Source organism: Leuciscus leuciscus, assembly GCF_965113295.1.
Source record: "Leuciscus leuciscus genome assembly, chromosome: 5".
Taxonomy (NCBI): domain Eukaryota; kingdom Metazoa; phylum Chordata; class Actinopteri; order Cypriniformes; family Leuciscidae; genus Leuciscus; species Leuciscus leuciscus.
This window is the reverse complement of record NC_138729.1, coordinates 47,851,026-47,873,748: the sequence shown is the minus strand read 5'-3', so window position 1 is coordinate 47,873,748 and position 22,723 is coordinate 47,851,026. Positions and strand designations below refer to the sequence as shown.

General features: G+C 41.6%; 2 protein-coding genes across 2 annotated transcripts in view; both read left to right on the top strand.

Annotated features, from left to right (window-relative positions):
• LOC309499697 (serine protease FAM111A-like) overlaps window positions 1–22,723 on the top strand; it is a 68,301-nt gene that overhangs the window by 37,476 nt on the left and 8,102 nt on the right. The window lies entirely within an intron of this gene.
• On the top strand, window positions 4,958–11,272 carry LOC309499698 (serine protease FAM111A-like). The gene is made up of 4 exons (XM_082171101.1): window positions 4,958–5,060; window positions 5,160–5,219; window positions 9,247–9,309; window positions 9,429–11,272. The coding sequence occupies exons 1-4, from the start codon at window positions 4,992–4,994 to the stop codon at window positions 11,196–11,198; spliced, it is 1,962 nt and encodes a 653-aa protein (XP_082027227.1). The 5' UTR covers window positions 4,958–4,991; the 3' UTR covers window positions 11,199–11,272.

The window sequence follows — 22,723 nt, the reverse complement described above, 5'->3', positions numbered from 1 at the left end:
ATGCTAGCTGGAGCCATTTACCTCCAGTCTTTGTGCTAAGCTAGGCTAGCGATGGGTGCGTCAGACAGAGTTACGGCACGCACAGAGATGAGAAGGGTATGTATGGACTTATCTAACTCTGGGGGATACGGTGAATGAGCGTAAGTCCCAAAAAGTCGGCGTGTTCCTTTAACAATTCACTGAATTCACAAGTCTGACTCAAAATGAGCCAAGATCCTCAGAGCTTGAGTGTGCGCGTGACTTATGGCGCGAAAAGTATGTTATTTTAGGATTTATTACTGTAAATGAAAATCATATTTAGGTCATGACTATCAGTGGTTTGTGAACTAAATCTGCTGTAAAAGGGCAAGCTGTTTTCAGCATTAAATGCTTGAATGTGGAAATGTCCATATTTGTGTGTATTACTGTCTGAAAGGGGTAGGTTTTAGGTGAAATCTAAACAAAACATTAAAATAATGCAAATTAATGTGCATGCAACTTCCTGGGGTAGCAGTTTCAAATAATGTAAAACTAATATGTTTGCTTAGCGTTCCTCTTAAAATGTTAACACATTTAGCCCTGTGACGTTTGTTTTTATAATGCATGTCTATATTTGACAACACACATTTTTTCTCATTTCTTTTTTTCTCATTTCTATATACTATATATATTTTGTTATAATCACTTTTTGGAGATATGTCACATTTGACTACTTTAGAGGCCTATAAACACATCATTTCTAATAAGTAGAAAAAAGTAATGATCAGTTTTTACAGGGGACGTCCCATACAGTATACACGCCTCATATCAAAACATTTTACTGGAGCATTTTGGAGTTATGTCACATTATTCCTATTTATACACCTATACAGACCTCATTTCTAATAAGTAGAAAATACTAGTGGCCATTTCTTATAGGGGACTTCCCATACAGTATGCAAACCTCATATCAAACCATTTTACTGCATCATTCTGGAGATATGTGACATTATTCAAATTCAGAGGCCTGTAAAGAACTAATTTTCAATAAGTAGAAAAAATGAATAGTCAGTTTTTATAGGGGACGTCCCATACAGTATGTTCACCTCATATCAGACCATTTTACTGCAGCGTTTTAAAGATATGTTTAAATTTTACTACATCAGAGGCCTATAAAGACCTCATTTCTAATAAGAAGAAAAAACTAATGGTCAGTTCTTATAGGGGACGTCCCATACATACACGCCTCATATCAAACCATTTTACTGCAGCATTTTGGAGATATGTCACATTTTACTACATCAGAGGCCTATAAAGACCTCATTTCTAATAAGTAGAAAAAAGTAATGGTCAGTTTTTACAGGGGACATCCCATACAGTATACATGCCTCATATCAAAACATTTTACTGTAGCGTTTTGGAGATATGTCACATTTTACTACTTTAGAGGCCTATAAACACCTCATTTCTAATAAGTAGAAAAAAGTAATGGTCAGTTTTTACAGGGGACGTCCCATACAGTATACACGCCTCATATCAAAACATTTTACTGCAGCATTTTGGAGTTTTGTCACATTTTACTACTTTAGAGGCCTATAAACACCTCATTTCTAATAAGTAGAAAAAAGTAATGGTCAGTTTTTACAGGGGACGTCCCATACAGTATACACACCTCATATCAAAACATTTTACTGTAGCGTTTTGGAGATATGTCACATTTTACTACTTCAGAGGCCTATAAAGACCTCATTTCTAATAAGTAGAAAAAAGTAATGGTCAGTTCTTATAGGGGATGTCCCATACAGTATACATGCCTCATATCAAAACATTTTACTGCAGCATTTTGGAGTTTTGTCACATTTTACTACATCAGAGGCCTATAAACACATCATTTCTAATAAGTAGAAAAAAGTAATGGTCAGTTTTTACAGGGGACGTCCCATACAGTATACACGCCTCATATCAAAACATTTTACTGTAGCATTTTGGAGTTTTGTCACATTTTACTACTTTAGAGGCCTATAAACACCTCATTTCTAATAAGTAGAAAAAAGTAATGGTCAGTTTTTACAGGGGACGTCCCATACAGTATACACGCCTCATATCAAAACATTTTACTGTAGCATTTTGGAGTTTTGTCACATTTTACTACTTTAGAGGCCTATAAACACCTCATTTCTAATAAGTAGAAAAAAGTAATGGTCAGTTTTTACAGGGGACGTCCCATACAGTATACACACCTCATATCAAAACATTTTACTGTAGCGTTTTGGAGATATGTCACATTTTACTACTTCAGAGGCCTATAAAGACCTCATTTCTAATAAGTAGAAAAAAGTAATGGTCAGTTCTTATAGGGGACGTCCCATACAGTATACACGCCTCATATCAAAACATTTTACTGTAGCATTTTGGAGTTTTGTCACATTTTACTACTTTAGAGGCCTATAAACACCTCATTTCTAATAAGTAGAAAAAAGTAATGGTCAGTTTTTACAGGGGACGTCCCATACAGTATACACGCCTCATATCAAAACATTTTACTGTAGCGTTTTGGAGATATGTCACATTTTACTACTTCAGAGGCCTATAAACACCTCATTTCTAATAAGTAGAAAAAACTAATGGTCAGTTCTTATAGGGGACGTCCCATACAGTATACATGCCTCATGTCAAAACATTTTACTGCAGCATTTTGGAGTTTTGTCACATTTTACTACTTCAGAGGCCTATAAACACCTCATTTCTAATAAGTAGAAAAAACTAATGGTCAGTTCTTATAGGGGACGTCCCATACAGTATACACGCCTCATATCGAAACATTTTACTGTAGTGTTTTGTTTGAATTTTCAAATAAATATTCCTGAGATTTTAATTACATTTCTGTACAATTGTATATTAGCCTACAGAATGAGAGAAAAAAGTCTTGATATTTTAATACTGCTCAATGGCAGATTTGATTACTTTTTAAATCTATGGTCTCATCATGCAGCTCGCACCCATAATTCAGAGTTAGAGCTAAAAAGGATAGAGTTTTTTATGCCATTTCTGTTTTTGTGCTGTCTCTGACATTCAAAAAAATCTCAAGTGCTTCAATTCATTCACACAACACTGCAAAGTCCCTTTACCACCACGTGGCTCTAAAATAATTAGATATGAAGCAATATATGGGTATTTATCTAATTTATTATTAGTCAACTATGAGTTTCTCTACATGATGTTCTATTATGAGCTGAACAAAACATAATTCATAAAATGAAAGTGGACTGTATTTGTTTATTGCCATGCCAATGATTAACAGAAACATATTTCTTTGTAAATCACAGCGTAATGAGCGTATATGTGAAGCATTTTGAGTTAAATAAAAATAAAATAGCTCCAATTCTGCTGGATACCAGATATATAGGGGTAGAAGAAAATTAAATTGACAAATTAGCAAAATATAGCATTGGGAAATAATTATAAAATAGAGATTATGGAAAACGTTTGGAAAAAATTAAGGTAAATCACTAATTAAAAGCAACTTCGACAAACACCGGCAAAATAATCGGGGTATAGGTAGAGAATAAACAATATATTTAAAAATCTATTCAAACATTTATAAGTAGAAACATAAGATTATTTCTACGTGAATCTGGTCTAGAGATCAATGAAGCCATGATTTTACCAAAAACTGTACTTTGATTTTATCATTTACTCACTCCAATACAGTAGGTGGCGGTATGCAGCTTTTACAATGGTCTGTAACCCGCCAAAACACTAGAAGAAGAATTTGCTTTTCCGCGCGCTGCATGATCAGCTGATGATCACACTTCACACACGAAGGAAAACCGACTACACGCACTTCACTTTCTCCTGCTTTATTTAAACTGTTAACTCACATAAGGTAACTTTTTAAAAACAAGATCTCACATTCAACAAAACATAATATTACCCTAGATGTCTACAACAACTTTTAATATATTTCTAGCATGAATGTTTTATCGAATGATCTGTTACGTCAATAATATCAACACAAATCACTACAAACACCTATAATTGTATGTTTTCACTGGTTACAAACAAATGCTGTAAAGGATCAAATCAGCTTGTTGTGACTTATTTGTGAAAGAATTTACAATCCAAAAAGCTTACATTGTATCTATGAACATCAGAGGCTCTAAAACGCAATGCTATCAAAGGTGTTTGGATTAGTAATGTTTCCAATCACTGTCACGATCGATTCCGTTGTGAGACAAAAGAAGATATTTTGAAGAACGTTGGTAATCAAACAGCTGACGGTAAGTTAGCCGTTTACTTCCATGGTATATTTTTTCCTACTATGGAAGTCAATGGGCAAAACAAGGACAAAACAATCTAACCAACCAGCCAATTAAACTGCATACAGATGGGCTAAAAAAAAGAAGATAAATACTTAAGCACTCACAAATAACTCACTGGATGCCAACTATACTTATCTGACTGTGAAAATATTAATTAAATATTAATGTTAGCAAAAGAATAACACAAGACTGTTTTAAGGTAATACTAATTTAAAGGCACACTATGCAGTTTCCGTTTTTCTCAAACAACGTTGCTGTCGTAAATACCACTCACGCAGAGCCGTCTCTGCACTCTTCCGACCACACGTTCTTGGTTTTCTTGATTCACGTCTGAAATGCGTGCTAGTGTCTTCCATAGAGGCTGCTTCATATGTTGTTGATGTATGTGACGTCGTGCCGTAAAGCAAGTTGTGATTCTCGTGAGATTTGTCGGGGCGCCACCTCTCAAACTTGCATTGCTGGTGACTGGTCCCCCCCTTTGCTATCGGGATGATTCGCCCTACTACGAGTTTGTTTACCATAGAAATGATTTCGAAGCTGTTATATTAAAGTACAAATCTAGCATAGTGTGCCTTTAAGAATAATAGGTGACTGTCACTAATTTTAAGGTTAAATTGTTAAGAAAAAAACAAGTTAAAAAAAGCAAGTTAAAAATCTTTCTCAGCACTTCATCATTTGTTCTGTTCAAAGATACACAGAACGGTCAAAAACATGCCTAAAGTACCACCCAACAAAAAACTGAAGCAGACCGACCTTCGAAGCTCCTTTCAACAGAGCCGTGTGGGTGACTGTTATCCTTCTCATCCTCTCTGCTTAGACGCTGCATTGGGTTTAGGCTTAGTTGTAATGGAAATGTTTTTGTCTCTTTGACTCTTTCAGAAACAGACTGCTAGAGATGATAAATCTGGGGAGACATCACAAGCGAGTGACAATGTTCAGGTAAGGACATGATATTTGTTACTTGTTTTATAGTGCTTAAGGCCTGCAAAACAAAACAAAAAGCACTTGTCACAATTTACTGTGAATTATAGTGCCTGAGGGTTAACTATATTAAATTACACAAATATACTATTTAATCTCACTTTATTTACCAATGTCTTTGCTGCTGACCTTCAATGGTCTAATTCATCCATACTAATAAGCAAAAAGGACTTTAGATTAGATTAAGAAATAAAGAGCATTGAACTTCCTTCTCCTCTATCCTATTGTTCTTTAATCCAGAATGGCAGCACAGCTGAAAGGTTAGTTTGAGTGGTGCCCTCTACTGTACAGGCGTAAATATGCATTTTATATGCCTGAGGCTTATTCATTTGGTGTGACCAAATTAATTTACATTTCCTTTACATTTGCCAAAAATATAACTTTTTTTGTTATAGCAAGCCCAGCCCAGGTGATAAAAAGTACGTAACACATTACTTTTTTTGGTAGTAACGCAATATTGTAATGCATTACTTTTAAAAGTAACTTTCATCAACACCGTCCAAATGTCACCATATGAAAGTTTTCTGAAATTCTCAAAGCCACAAATGAAGAAAACATTATCTAGCACTTTAATGTATTTTGTACAACAGCAAAACAATGTAACAATGGCACAGTTTTAGCTTGGAACAAATAAAATAATGGTGAATTCCAGTTTTCAGTAGTGGCAATGACCGAGTTGAGATGAAGCTACATCAATGATTTGAGCAGTGTTGTGAGAAAGCTGTCATTTGATTTGAAGTGAATTTGAGAGCTGATCGAACAGGACGCTCTAGACCAGGTGTCCAGGACCCAAATATGTCATTCTGGATGCGTCTGAAATTGCAAACTACATAAAGCAGTAACTACAATTGGCTTGAGTCTTACTTCGCGACTGTTAAAAACGGATGTTATATATAGTATGAATGTCTCGTCCAAAAATGTATGCATCTCTTGATGGAAATAACATCACAACCTTTATTTCCATCAAGAGGTGCATCAGTTTTTGGTCAAGATCTTGTATTGACAATGCAAGAGTCCAGCTCTCTGTAAAGTCTCCTCCAGCACATCCCAATGACTTTCAATGAATTTAAGATCTAGACTCAGAGGTGCTGATTCATGTGTGAAAATTATTCTTCAAGCTCCCTCATAAACATTCTTTCACAATGTGAGCAGATTTGCCAGATTGGGCGGTTTTGCAATCTATTTTGCGGGCAAAAATGGGTTTGGGTGGATAAAAATTGGGCTGGTTTCGGATCAGTTCGGCAGGTTTTTGTTCCCGAAACACCGGCACTTCAGATCCTTCTTCCTGCGACCCAATGTTCAGCAGGCAGCAGTCTCACTCACTCATACACACACACACACACACACTACAACTCTGGCTGACGTGCCCCCTAAACTCACAACAGACACTCCCTCCCCACTACCTTCAAGTTCACGTCACGTCACGCCGGCACCGCCCGCCCCCCCAAACAAACAACACACTCGCGGGGTTTTCAAACTTAGCTAGCTGACTGACACTGCGGTTTCATGACAACTCTCTCCGGGTCAGCGGCAGCGCCAACACAGATTTGAATGTTGCGATATGATTTTGTCAAAGGTTTAATAGAGAGACGAAATGGAAGAAGATTGCGTGGGTGTTTGAATCAAGATCACAGTCTTTTAAAGATGAATCGTGCAGCTATAACGACACATTTCATCCTCTGCTGGAATGAAAGTGGCTAACTTCTGTCAACCTTATCTATAAGGAAGGGCAAAAATAAAGCAATTTCATTTGAATTAATATCGGTAATATTCTGTAATAAAAAAATCGATTTTAAAATCGTTTAAAAAAAAATCACGATACCTAGGTGAATCGATTTTTTTTTTTCTCCCAGCCCTAAGAATATGCATTTCATGTTGCTATTTGAAATAATTGAAATGTTAAAGTGGGTTATTTTTTATGTCCATATATCCACTCAATGTTTTTATGTTACTGAATGCTTTTGTTCCAAGCGACTTTTATTGACAATAAACAGACTCATTGATAGCCTAAGTTTATTGCATTATTTTCCGTAACATAAGCTTGTAGTTTAATAGTAGAATAGTCTGACTGAAGTCAGTGTAGCCTACTTTTGTGTTCATTTTTTTTGCGTTTTTTTGTGCATTCTCGCGGTTTTTGACGAGGTTTTTGGCTGGAAAACCTTGCTGGCACCTGGCAACCCTGAATGTGAGCCTGATGAATCTTGACATTGTCATCCTGGAATATGGCCATGATGTGTCTTCCTACATGATTATTTAAGAAATGAAAAGCTACACACTCCATCAATGAGTGTTAGAAGACGTGTTGCCAAACATATAGGCTACAGTATCTCACAAAAGTGAGTACACCCCTCACATTTCAGCAAACATTAGTATATCTTCTCAAGGGACAATACTATAGAAATGAAACTTGGATATATTTTAGAGTAGTCAGTGTGCTGCTTGTATAGCAGTATATATTTACTGTCCTCTGAAAATAACTCAACATACAGCCATTATTGTCAAAATAGCTGGCAACAAAAGTGAGTACACCCTAAAGCTAGGTTTATACTCGACACGTCCGCACGAGCGTGAAGGTGCGCGCGGCAAAAACTACGTCATTGCGTTGTGGGCGGTCGTGCGCGTTGGGTGCGCAAGACCCCATTTCGCTTGACGGTGTGCACGGCTTTTTTTGTAACAGCGTGCGCGGCTCAGCATCCGAAGATGAACGACTTCAAGCCGAATCTGGCCGAGCTCGAACTTCTCACCACACCGGCACCCAGTTTGCACGTCTAAATTAGTTGCTTACAGTATTTGAAAAATGAGCATACAATAGCATAAAAAGTATTTTTAATGAACATAAAGGTCCATGTTTAATAAAAATGTTAATGAAATGTTTAGTGAAATTAGAAAATATGTAAGAGATTGTTAATTTAGTTATATTGTATACACATTCTCATATCCATATATTTTGTTTTATTGTCACTAGTAATAATCTCAGGGTTTACTGGGTTTTACATGATTCTTTTTGTAGTGTGGTATTGGTGGTGGTGTACTAAAATAAACATTGTCACGCGTGTATAGCTTCTTCTAACCGCTGATTCCTGATGGTTTAGAGGACAATTACTCGAGTCGCCCCCTCTTGTTTCAAAGAATAGTACAACGGCGAGCGCGTCAAGTATAAATGCCTCGTCCATTTGCTGAGGTGCGCGCGCAGTCTGCGGAGACTCGCGCTGCGGTGCCACGCGAAAGTATAAACAAGGCTTAAGTGAACATATCAAAACTTTTCCCAAATTTGATGCAGCATCATGCTACAAACCTAATAATCACTGCAATAATGATCCAATGGTGACTACAAAGAAATCTCTAATGTTTATTTTGGTCATGGCTTGTCTTGATTAACGAAGACAATTTGACGGTCGTCGTAGGAGAAGTCACACTGCAATTCTGATTCTGCCAGAACTTCGTCTGAGGTAAAATTTGATCGCAACTGTCATTAATCGGCTGTCGGTGAACATGTCAAACTTATGATCAAAGACTTCAGATTTTATCCTAGGATCAGAGGAATCTTTTAGGATTTGCTAAATTTGTCTCAGGCGGCCAAATCGTGGCCAAAATCACACAGTGTGCACCCAGCTTGAATGATATTCTTATAAAAGACCATTTTTAAAGAAATCATTGTTATTTCGCAGTGTTTTAACTCTCATTGTAGAAATAAAGACACAGATGGAATGGTAACAAATCAAAAATATTCTGTTTGAACTGTAATAAAATATCACTGATTTCAACTTGTCAATTACAGCAGATGTTATTGAATGTTCTATACACTGTATTTTCTTGAGGTATATGTGTTTCCCTCTCAGGGTGAAAAGACATTTGTTTTGCTTTGCTGTGAAATTTCCATAACATGAATGTTCCATAAATGTCCTTTTCATTATTTAAATGATTGTAGAAAGATGTAGACAGTGGTACGCCTGCATTAACTTCACTGTTGTTGACATTTTCCCAGAAAACGACGGCTCATTCATTTAAGAAAGAAGTTGAAGAGGGACCCACAAAAGATCTGCAGCTGGTAGATCACTTTCTGTAACACATGCATAATTAATCATTTGTTACAAACATTTCTTCAGTGGAATTCACTTGAATAGGCCTACTTGTGTACATAAATATTTTTTTTTCTCATTTTAACAGGAAGTCGAAGAGAAAAAACACACTTTTACTTTTTGTTTAAACTCTGAGACATATTCAGTGCCATTTAAAACTTCCATGACTGTGCTTGAGGCTCTTAATACAACGGGAATTTTCATGAGTGAAAAAGACAAACAGAAGAATAATCAGAAAGAAATACTCATCCAAAGAACCAATAGAAAAGATCCTAGAGCTGCTGTGAAGTCAGATTTCCCCTGCTGTCTTATTGAAGAAGATGATATCTTAGACATAACTTTCATCCAAAAGGATGGAAATAGTTCTACAAATCAAGTCAGTAAAAGAGGTAAACCTGAAACATTAGTCACCTTTTTGGTTGAAAAAGAAGGAGGGCCAACAGTGACATGTTTACTGAAGAGCAAAGCTTTGAGGAAAAAGGTTCGTTATGTTTGTGTGTTTGCATTCAAAGGAGAGGAAGTCAAAACTGCTCTTAAACGTGATGGACGATTCAATGATGTCATTTTCAGTAAACACTGTGGACTTTCTGAGTCTGGTACAGTGATAAAACATGAATTTTCATTACCTGTAACAAAAACGCTTAACAAAAAGACTTTCCAGGTAGTTGTTATCAGTGACAACAATCAGCCAGAGAGTCAGGATGATGCGACTCGTGTCCAAACTGAGCCTAATGTTGCTTCAGATGCTGATGCGGCAGAAAATGCCAGGCCAAGCCAGAATCCCATCAACACTGAGCGAGAAAAAACCCAAAATGGAAACACAACAAAGTCGACCGATCCTTCAACCAAGCGGTATGTAGTTAAACCCATAGACAAATCTGAAGAGATTGCGAAAATTCTGCGTGATCAGTTTAAAGATTTACTGGAGACGTTACAGCAGCGAGAGAACCTAAAGAACAAGTCTGAGGTTCTTAAGTTCATCAAAGAAGAATATCAAAAAAGTGTTGAAAATTTCTTGGTGGTGAAGAAAGTGAAGCAGCTCATGAGACTCTCTGATGCTGTGTGTCAGATTCGAGTGGAGGGATCCGCCATAGGAACCGGTTTCTTACTCTTTGACAGATTCATCCTCACTAATGCTCATGTTATTGGAGAATTTGACCCTTTCTCCAAGAAGCTTTCAAAGACATTCACTGCTGTATTTGGATATGAAGATCTGGAAGCAAATGAGACCAAGTATGTGCCAATCAAGGAACAGATTGCAGCGTACTATTATGGCAAAGACAACATGGGCAGGTATCTTGACTTTGCTCTTCTTGAACTGAAAGCCACTGATGGAATTGCTAACGGTCCTGGATTACTCAGTCGATACATTCATGGCCCTCATCCTAACCATGGTGGGATCTGCATTGTGGGACATCCAGGAGAAGGGGTCAAGAAAATGGACCCCTGCTTCATCATTGAGAGAGAGAATCTAAAAGAGGCTGCAGATAAACATGCAACTGAGAATCGTGATTTCATTCATGTGATAACACAACAGTGTTTGGCAGAGAAATGGGAAAATCATGACAACAAGATCCATTACGACTCTTGTTTCTTTCACGGATCTTCTGGCTCTCCAGTTTTTGATGAGCACTGCTATCTGATTGGTGTGCACACTGGTGGATATGCGTACCCAGGAGCAAAACAGCAAATTAAAAGCATTGTGGAATATGCCTATTCCATGCAGCCCATCCTGGAAAGTATCATCACACAGGCCAAGAAAAGTGAGAGATCTGACATCCTAAAATTACTCTCTGAATATAAATCTTTAAATCTTAACTTGGAAGACAATGATGTGAACATGGAAATAGATCCATAAAACCAGGAAGACTGTAGATGAATAATGGGACAGCAGAGTCTTAAGTGGTGCCACTTTGTCTATATCATATTCATATATGTAAGGGTTAATGCCCGACAAGGTGTCCATTGTCAGGTATTAATGGACGACGGCGAGGCGGTTGCCTCCGCCGAAGTCCATATATAGCTGACAATGGACACCTCGAAGGGCATTAACCCGCTTATACCATGATCACTTGCCAAATAACACATTTTTAAAACATTAGTTTATATTTTAATTAGTTTTACAATCGAAATCTAAAGTTTTTGCAAACAATAACTTGGTTTCCCTGGTTACGCCTGACGGTTTATTTAGCAACCGGAGATATTTATTGTCCGCTCAGCGGATACTTTGACTGCCTGTTGCTATGGTTACTCACAGCTGAAGTAGCCAGCGCATTTATTAATTAATTTCGAACGGTAAACAGTTTCACCAGAACTCCTTTACTAGGTGTTCTCTATCACTTTTTAATGGACACCCTGCAGCCAATCAGAATCGAGTATTCACCCAGACCATGGTATAACTTGGGGTATTATGCAGGGATGTTTAATAAACAATTTCATTTAATTATGTGTAGAGTTATAAGTTCTGTATGATTCCTGGAATACTCTATGCAAATGTGTCTATTCATTGTTATTGTCATTGTCTATTGACTTGATTCTTGTGTAACATGTACATTCTATGTTTAATATGCAATGGAGCGACCAGAAAACTACATCCTGATCTCTGTTAGACTGTATCTGTATGATTCCAAAGGATAAATGATATTCTGCTTAATTTCCAGAAATCCTTAATGCTATATTTTAAAGTGATAGACACAAAATTATAATGCTGTCATGAATTATTTACCCTCATCATTTCAAACATGCATGACTTTCTTGAGCAGAAGAAATATATTTTGGGGGAAAAAATAAACAACATGAATAAATGCTGACATCATTTTTATTTTTAGTTAAAGTATCCCTTTAAAGGGTCAACATTCTTCTTAAATATCTTTGACTGCTCCAGCATTGTTTAATTCTGCAGATGTTTGTAAAAAAATAGGCCTACAGCTGCACTTATACACTGTATATCTCTTTATAAACCTGTTTTGTCTTATTTTTTCTAACCTTGTGCCTTATTTTTGCTTTATTAAATAATCATGCTGAACAAAATATATTGGCCTCATTTTTGACTATAAGCACTTTCAGACTGTAAACAATGAGACAAAAGACTCATCGGCACATATCCTCTGCACATGAGAACCAGACAAGTCCTCTGCACAGACGGCCAGCTTTAACTCCTCCGCCTTCATATGTTGGCGTGATGTACTCTAATTCTGATACAGAAGGAATTTGATGAAATTTTCTGAATAATATCAATCCACAATTTTAACTTGTGATGCAGCCTAACAATTAGTCTGGCTATCACCAGAACAAGCTCAGTCTTTTAAGATTTCCACTACACAGTACCAGCTCGTCTCGCCTCGCCTCTGTTTGGTTTTCCACTGTGTAAAAGTTGTACCTGTACCTGCTTACAGGTACTTTTTTTCGTATCACCTCCGGCGATACTAAAATGTGACGTGAAAACATGGCAGACTGCTGATTGGTCAGAGAGAATAGTTTCCTGCGGCATCGCTATGACGACCAGGTACTATTGTGGAGGTACTGGTAATGGAAAAGCGCCTTTAGTCTAGGGATTCTGGTCTGTATTTTCTACTGAACAAGAGGCGTGATCAACAGGCATAGTTCAAATGACTCTGTACGTAATTGGATAGTCCTTAAACCAATCAGACCAACGATCCAGGTGATGTACTTTGCAGCGAAAACTCCAGGCATTGATCAGCGGTTTGCAGAAGCAGCAATGGCATTGAGCGATTTTTGCAGGTTGTGCAAAAAAAAAACATGAAAGTGAGTGGTATTTACACCCACTCGAGCGATTTGTTTGCTAAACTAAAGAAGCCATTGAGCATCGTCGAGAGGTTAAAAGGAATTGGATTGGATTAAACCAGGGGGGTAATCGAGCTCTCGAATAGCGTACCATCCCCAGGGGCCGCCATTGGCTAACAAGCCATCACCTGCTGTTAGCATTCCATTGACTCCCATTCATTTTGGCGTCACTTTGACAGCGAATAACTACATCTGAGGCGTTTAAAGACTCCATTTGTCCATTGTTTATTTCTAAAGAAACACGACAATGTATAAAAGGCTCCATTACCTTGTATCTTACGTTATGGCCCCTTAGAAGCAGTTTATGTAAAAAATAGGCTAACGATTGTGTCATAACCACGCGACTCTCTGGAAATTACCGTATAGACAGAAGGAGAAGCTCGCAGTCAATCGGGGGGACGTGGAGGCATACAGTCAGATAAAGTCAAGGGAGAAGCCCATAGAGAGTCATAAAGTTGCTCCTGCTCCTAGCTCATGGACAGCTCCTACTCACACTCTCCGTCTCTGCAAGATTCGGAAGGGAATAATTCAGATTTCTCTTGGGACAGCTACTAGAAGACTTACAACTGTCAGACAGGTTGCTCACGTCACATCCACGTCGTCAAGCTCAGTTTGAGTCTGCGCAGTACGCTCGACCATCAGGAAGTGAGTGCTTCTAATTTGCTTCACTTTTCTCCGTTGAAACCTATGGGGTCGCTGTGTCCAGTTTATATACTGTCTATGGATTAAACCCGCCAATAGGGCGCCAGTTTGTGATTGGTCCCCGCAAATTTGTAACGAAAGCAGGATAGAAGAATGTACAGGTTTCCAGCCTGAGCTGCAGGGCGAAATCTAATCACCGGCAGATCGGGCTGGGTTTACCTAGTCTAGCCTAGAATCATAACCACACCATACTGGTCCCCTGACTGAGCCTGGTTTCTCCCAAGGTTTTTTTTTTTCTCCATTTCTGTCACGTGATGGAGTTTGGGTTCCTTGTTTTATTGCAGTTGAATTCTGTTTGCATCATTGATCATTATTTTCCTGTTTATCACTGTAAAGCTGCTTTGTAATAATCTATTGTATAAAGTGCTATAGAAATCATACACCATACAATACCATAATTCAGAATTTGAGCTGAAAAGGATAGAGTTTGTCTTCTTTTTTTGCCAATTCAGCCTATAAAGTACTTGAGATTTTGAATGGCATTCACACAAGACTGTAGCAAAGTCCCTTTAGCACCACATGGCTCTTTTGTAAAATAATTAGATATGAAACAATATAGGTTAAGTGTACCAAGCCCACCAAAATCTAAGTCTAGGTTTTTTTTCATAGATATTGGCATGGTTTATAAGAAAAATCATTTGTTAAAATGCAAGATTTATCTCTCATTTGACAATGTATTAATTAGTTGATGTAGATTTTAGAATATAAAATTAAGATATTTTATGAATAAAGTCAGAAGTCTGGCATGGGCTTAATTGGTACTTTGGCACAATTTAAGCCCGCATGTGTTCCAAATAAGCCCAAATCATTATTGATTCACAAAATATAAAAAATATTTTATTTTAAAGAAGTAAAACATAAATATATTTATTCAGTGACAGTGAAGTATTAAAAAAAATCCTTTTACTAATGTTTGATTAGAGCCTTGGGTGGGATGGGTAGGTGTTAGTGCCTGGGGGTCCAGGACGGTGGTCTGGAGCCTTAAAGGAGAACTCTGTAACTCTAGCGAACTCTAGTCACTTCTTCGCTGATTTTCCCTTTTGTTGTTGCATGTTTTCCCCACGAGCTCCCCCTACAGCTGTGGGGGGCGTATATTTCACAACACAGTCGTAAAAAACTCACTTGCGGCGGCCTCCTCCCCCTCTCTACCGCTGCTCATGTGCGTTTGTTTTGATCGGAGCAAGCCAACTGTATCGTGTGGAACTATGTCTACCGAGGTGAGTAATCTGGTAATACACATAATACATCATACATGCGTGTGTGTTTATGTCGAATTGCCGTAAAGCAATTTGTGTTTCGCGCTCGTTCTCGTTCTAGTTCTCGCTTCCAATTTCACTTTACCGGGACGGCAGTGCGCAAGTTGCAAGGTTGGTTTTCCGCCTGGGAACGCTGGGGGGAGCGGGGAAAGTCACCAATATCACCAGAACAGGTTGTTTAACCATCCAAATGATTTCTAGACAGTTTTATTAAGTTAAAAAAAGTTACCAAGTTCTCCTTTAAGTCGGCCTGACTCTGGAGTTGGAGCTGGAATCAACCGGGTGTATCTCGGGAGCCAAGCCAAGTTAGGACTCTATACTCTGGGCTTAGGGGGGTCTCCTAGTGGCCCCTCCATGCCCCGAGTCTGCCCCGAGTCTGGAGCCCCAACACTGCTTGGGTCCAGAGTAATGCCTGGTCAAACCTGGATAGGAAGTGGTGGTATCTCGGAACCGTACGGTCCCAGGGGCTTGGGACTCTTGAGAAAATAGGATCCCTCTGGAACCTTAACTTGGCTTGGCTCCCGAGTTATGCCTGGTAATACATAAGGGACTTTAAGACAAAACAGGCTCAATCTCATTTGAATTAATGTGTATAATTTGTAAGCCTATGTAAATATAGTTGTAAATTAAGGTAGTTGAAACACATAAGGTGGGCTTAAATGGTTCCACAGTGAGTAATGGTGGGAAAAAAAAGGAATAAATGTTTTTCCTTTAAAAATGTAAGATATGTTTACAAAGACATGCATAGAGCTTAAATATACTGTGGACTAAGCATCCTAGTAATTTTTATTGTGTATTTTTTAATTCATGGTTAGATTGTGTTGGCTATATTTCTCATGCATTTTGTGGCACTGTACCATTTAAGCCCATAAATTGTTATGATGTATTTATTTGTAAATTAATGTAAAAATTGTTGTTCCCATGTTTAATTCTTTGGGAGTCTATCTTTCAGTAAGGTTAATAGTTTGACCTTGATATTAGCTTTGTGCACAAGCTAATAAAACTCATCTTTCCATTTAAAGGAAAATTATATAGAATGATAAATTATTATTTGTTCATACACAAAAAACAATACATTTATCTGTTATGTGACATAATATTAATGTACTTACCAAAGAAATGGATGAAAAAGGCAGAAATGTGTTGATTTCTGAAGGGTCCCGAAACACCAACGTTTCTGTGTGTCTTTGTGTGAGGTCCCTTGAGACAGCATGCACGTCATCGCCATTGAAAACAAACAACAACAAAAAGTCAGGAAAGTAACAAATCACTGGATTACTTACAATAATGAGCTGGATAAAATATGATTTTCTCTTTTTTAATTTGAGTTGAAAGTGGGCTTAAATGGTATATGGGCACACTTACCCTATATGGGTATTTATCTCATGTATTATTTAGATGTTCTATTATAAGCTGAACAAAGCCTGACAATAGAAATAATATACTCTTTTTATGTTTTTCATAAAATCAAAGTGGACTGTATTTATTTATTGCCACTGCCAGTGATCAACAGACATTTCTTTGTTAATCAAAGCGGAGCATCTAGCATCCATTGTAAGTCCTATATTTCTGCAATATTTCCTAATTTCTATAGGGTCTTTACGAAAACAGATCTTATTATTTTCATTCAAAATATTTAGCATGAGTCTATTTGTTTTTTGAGTTGTGTACTGCATTAAATAAAAAATAAATTAGCTCCAATTCTGCAGGACACCAGCACATGTAGGGATACAAGGAAATGAAATAGACAAATTAGCTAAATATAGCATTGAAAAATAATTATAAAATAGAGATTCCTCTGGAAAAAAAAGAAGGCAAATCACTAATTAAAAGCAACTTCGACAAACACTGGCAAAATAATCGGGGAGAAGGTAGAGAATATTCAACACGATCTCATGAAAGAACGAATCTTATTTCTCGTGTTATTTATACGCCAAACATGTTTTTTGCGTGCATATACTTCGTAAACCACTTGGTTAGGGGTGCGAGTGCGTGTGTATCATATACATGCGAAAACTGCGTATCAAATGCACGCAAAAACTAGTTCTCTTACGAGAGGTCTCTCGTACTGCGTAAGATATCTTACGCTAGGGGAAAATCCCTTTTTCCGTGAGATATTGAAGCCAAAAATTATCCTTAATTTTGTAATAATGCAAAACGCGTTGCGGCAGCATACAGACATAGGCGAGGCAGCTCGCGCGCCTATTGGCTATTCTGCGGCAACTGCAGCAGCCTATCGAGCGAGGCCTGTCGTGACGCCAGACCCAATGAGGGTGCTTCGCGCCCGCTGCGTCACGTCCCGCCGAAACGGGCGTGGTCTAGGCCTATAAATACCGCTCGCAGGCAGCTATTATCTGATTTTTCATCCTTCAAGCGAAGCACACGCATCGCTGGAGCTGGAGCTGGAGAAGAAGCCGCGCCGTCTGAGAGAGAGCACCTTCAGCGGGACAAGTCACTGAAGTCGCTGGCCGCCTTCCTTGCCTTCCTGCTGCGCTATCCGGCGTTATATCCTTTCTCTGCTACTGTGTTTATGTATGTGTGTGTGCTCGCCGCCGCGACACACAATCTGATTGCACTAAAAGAGCTGGCCGTCTTTTTGAAGACGCCCCTTTTCCGTGGATCACGCAGCTCTCGCGCTCGCTGACGGCGACTGCCCTCACTGCGAGCTAGTTACTGCCTATGGTGACTCTTAGGACTCACCTGGCATCCTTCTCCGAGACTGCTCCTCCGCCCCCCCAACCCGATACCTGTTCTCCCTCTGTTCGAGCCGCGCAAACCGCGCCGCTCACAGGGGATGTCAGGAGCGGACGGTCACGGGGCTAGCTTTCTCTCTCCCTCTGTTCAAGCCGCGCAAAATGCGCCGCTCACAAGGGAGGCTGGAAGCGGACGGTCGGGGTTAGTTTTTCTTCACGTTATAAGAAAGCTACCCTGCCTCTGCGCCCCATTCATGCGTCACTCACCGGCGAAAGGAGAAAGGAGTGTTTTTAGTCCCGCCGAGGTTGGACTGACCTTCAATTTCTCAGTTCCCTGATCAGGCGACTGGAAATATCAATATTGCAGCAAACGAGCTTGTTTTAATACAAGCGCGCCTGCAAGCAAACGCCGAAGATAACATGTTGACGCCCTTTTATATGCTCGTGCATCTGAAAGCCTTTGTGTTCCCCCCTGTGGCTCAGTGGCGGAATCTTAGGTTTTCCGCACGAGAGACCGGTGTTCGAATCCCGGTCTAGCGGCAGATCAATTATGCCGCCAATGCTTCGCTCTGTCAGTTCCCTGAAAGGCGACTGCAGATGTGTATTTTGCAGCCAACGAGCGCGTTGTACAACCCGCTCGCCTGCACCCAAACACCGTTTCTATGGTTTTCCGTGCGTCACTGGCCTAAGGAGAAAAGAGAGTTTTCTGGTCCCGCTGCGGACGGACCGACCTCCATTTCTTATACATTTCTCATTCCCCTCTGAAATTTAGGCGACTGGAAATGTCAATATTGCAGTGAACGAGCCTGTTGTAATGCACGCAGGCCTGCAATAAACGCCAGCATGTTGACGCTCTCTGTTTCTATGGCAACTTCTCGCTCGTTCAGTTCCAGAAAATGTGACTGTTCCAGTGTATTCTGCAGTAAACAAGTCAGCGACGCAGCACGCTTGCCTGCACACAAACGCCGCTTTTACGGCTACCCAGATAAATCCCATAAGAGTGAATTTTCTGGTGTCCCGGCCACGGCCGATGGTGTTTTATGTGTAGAAAGAATGCCCACTGCCCAGTGCCCATCTCCACACACAAGCACAGCCCGTCACACAGGGCTCGCGCACATAAATCGACTCAGATCGATTGCGCATCAAACATGGTAAATGTGCCCACTACCCAGTGCCCACAAACACTACGTTATGCATGTCTCACGGTTTCTGTAAAAACAAAACCAACGTGCATTCGCTTCACTCAAGCGAACAATGCTTTCGGTGTGGTAAATGTGCCCGCTATCCCGCGCCCACATCCACGCACAGACATGACAGTCCCTACGGGACTCGCCCAGCCCTCCCCCTCTCGGTTGACCACCGCAGAGGAGTCGAGCGCGGGTAATCTGCCCGCTGTTATCAGCGCGCCCCTGCCTCAAATGTCACGAGCGTGACGCTTGTGTTACAGCACACCGAAGCCTCTCCATCGCTGAGCGAACGGAGCACGCTTCGTATTCAACCCCTAGCTATTCATGCAGATGCATGGGCAAAGCTGCCTGGGGTTTTGAAGTGGGTGCTAAACATTATAAAAAGAGGCTATTCGCTGCAGTTTCGCCGACGCCCTCGCCCCTATACGGCGCGCGTCGAGACCACGGTAAAACAGAAGTAGCACATTTACTTCGAGCCGAAGTGGCGAAACTATTGAGCAAAGGGGCCATAGAGCCTCTCTCTCAAGTTCAGAGCGAAGGAGGGCTATACAGCAGATACTTCCTGGTACCGAAAAAAGACGGGGGTCTCAGACCCATACTAGATCTAAGGCAACTGAACAGAGTGCTTGTGAAGCGACAGTTCAGGATGCTCACGACCAGAAAAATCCTCGCGCAGATTCGCCGAGGAGACTGGTTCGTGTCAATAGATCTGAAAGACGCGTACTTTCAAATACAGATAGCGTCACGTCACAGGCGATTTTTGAGATTCGCCTTCGAGGGCCAGGCATATCAGTACATAGTCCTGCCGTTCGGTTTATCCCTGGCACCCCGTACATTTACGATGTGCATGGATGCGGCGCTCGCACCCCTCAGAATGAGGGGCGTGCGAGTACTGAACTATTTGGACGATTGGCTGATTCTAGCGCAATCTCGCTCAGTGCTCATAGAGCACACAACCATTTTACTCGATCACCTCGAGAATTTGGGTCTCAGAGTCAATTGGGCGAAGAGCTCTCTGTCCCCCAGTCAGACGATATCTTTCCTGGGCACAGAGCTGGACTCGCTGTCCATGATAGCGCGACTATCACCACAGCGCGCGGTAGACATTCAGCGTGCAGCGAACTCTTTCCGCTGTGGCGCATCTGTCCCGCTCAAGAAATTCCAGAAGATGCTGGGTCTCATGGCCTCAGCATCATCAGTGCTCCAGCTGGGCCTGCTCCGCATGCGCCCACTGCAGTTCTGGCTGAAAGCGCGAGTCCCACGCCGAGCGTGGACATCCGGCCTGCTTCGTCTCAAGGTCAATCAGAAGTGCGTCACAGCTCTGAAACCTTGGAAAGCGAACGACTGGTACCAATCAGGTGTAAGCCTGGGGACTTCCTCGAGGGTGAGGGTGGTGTCTACGGACGCATCCACCTCGGGATGGGGAGCGCTGCTCGAGGGCAGACCGTTCTTCGGCCAGTGGTCAGAACGGGAGAAGCTTCTGCACATAAACTGCCTCAAAATGTTGGCAGTAGACAACACGCTGACACGTTTTTTTCCCCAAATAAAAGGACGCCACATCCTGGTCCGCTCGGACAGCATGTCTGTGGTGTCCTACATAAATCGCCAGGGCGGCCTCAGGTCCAGGAGCCTGTATAGGCTAGCAGAACGCCTCCTGGTATGGGCTCAGCGCAACCTGCGCTCGCTGAGAGCAGCGCACGTGCCAGGGCTCCTAAACATAGGACCAGACAGACTGTCCAGGAACAATGTTCCGGCAGGCGAATGGTCTCTACACCCACAGACAGTCCAACTGCTGTGGAAGAAATTCGGCAGAGCGGAAGTAGACCTGTTTGCGTCTCAAGAAAACGCTCACTGTCCGGAATTTTTCTCCAAGAGCAGGGACGCGCTGGCTCATGTATGGCCCCGCCGCCCGCTCTATGCTTTTCCCCCCGTCTCTCTCCTGCCTCAGGTGATAGAGCGGATCAGGGAAGAAGGATGCTCAGTACTGCTTGTAGCACCGTTCTGGGAAAACCAACCTTGGTTCCCAGTTGTGATGCAGCTAGCGAGCACTGCCCCGTGGCCAGTGCCAGTGAGGAGAGACCTCCTCTCTCAGGCCCACGGCTCGATCTGGCATCCTCACCCGGAATTGTGGTCCCTTCATGTCTGGGCCATCAACGGGTACATGTTGAACTCCCTAAGGGAGTATTAAACACGATCACGCAGGCTAGAGCTCCGTCTACGAGACGGCTCTACTCCTCGAAATGGTCAGTGTTTTCGGGCTGGTGCACAGCCCGTGGCGTGTCACCCACAGACTGTGGAGTGACGGAGGTGCTTTCCTTCCTACAAGAGCTGTTGGATAAGGGCAGGACCCCTTCAACGCTCAAAGTTTATGTGGTGGCTATAGCAGCGTTCTCGAGAACAACGCTTGGTCAGTCAATAGGAAGGAACGATTTAGTCATCCGCTTCCTTAGAGGGGCTAAGAGACTGAATCCTCCCAGACCTCCCTCAGTCCCCGTATGGGACCTTTCTACGGTACTGGAAGCCATGAAAGGTGGACCATTCGAGCCTTTACAGACGATTGATCTGAAACATCTGTCTTTTAAGACTGTGTTTCTGCTGGCTCTCGCTTCAGTGAAGCGCATAGGGGACTTACACGCGCTCTCTGTGAGAGCGACGTGCATGGAATTTGGGCCTAATGACTCAAAAGTTATACTCAAACCTAAGCACGGTTATGTTCCGAAATCCCTCAACACACCGTTTAGGGCGCGGGTCATCTCCCTGTCAGCCCTACCGGTCCCTGATGAGGAAAGAGACGCGGGCCTCCTTTGCCCAGTCAGGGCATTACGAGCTTATGTGTCTCGCTCGTCTGTTTTCAGACAGACAGAGCAGCTCTTTGTTTCGTTCAACGGGCGTTCTAAGGGACTAGCCGCGTCGAAACAGAGCCTATCCAGATGGATAGTTGATGCTATAGCGCTAGCATACGCCTCCAAGGGCATGCAGTGCCCGTTGGGTGTCAGAGCGCACTCCACGAGAGGCATGGCCTCTTCGTGGGCCTGGTCGAGTGGGATTGCCTTGCAAGATATTTGTACGGCGGCGGGCTGGGCCTCCCCGTCTACATTTATAAGGTTTTACAACCTAGAGGTTCCCGCCCTGCAGGCCAGGCTGCTGTCGGTTTAGTTAACCAGTATTATCTGACCTGATGCTATCAGCTCAGAATGCTGCGTCTACTGAGCACAGCTCGATGATCGACAGTGAAAAGCAGTAGCACAAGATGTGCCTGGGCAAACTGTGTAAGACCCACATTTCCCCATCAGTTCAGGCCGTACCCCGCCCTGTCTGTATGATGAAATTCGCGTCTAAGCGACGCTGCCTTATGTGGAAGAGTGCGGCTTCGCCCCTCCCTCTTCCCGGACTCCCTGTGAGTTCCCTGGGTGATTGTGCACTATATGAACCCCGGGCTTTCGCCCTTGGGTCTTTGGTGTCAGATCTCAGCATGCACGGCGTTTTGCATTGGGTCCCCTAGCGTAAGATATCTTACGCAGTACGAGAGACCTCTCGTAAGAGAACGTACTCGGTTACTAACGTAACCTCGGTTCTCTCTAGAAGAGGGAACGAGTACTGCGTATCTTGCCGTGCATGCGCACGCTCTGGTTGCTTCGATGATGAAAAACCAGATAATAGCTGCCTGCGAGCGGTATTTATAGGCCTAGACCACGCCCGTTTCGGCGGGACGTGATGCAGCGGGCGCGAAGCACCCTCATT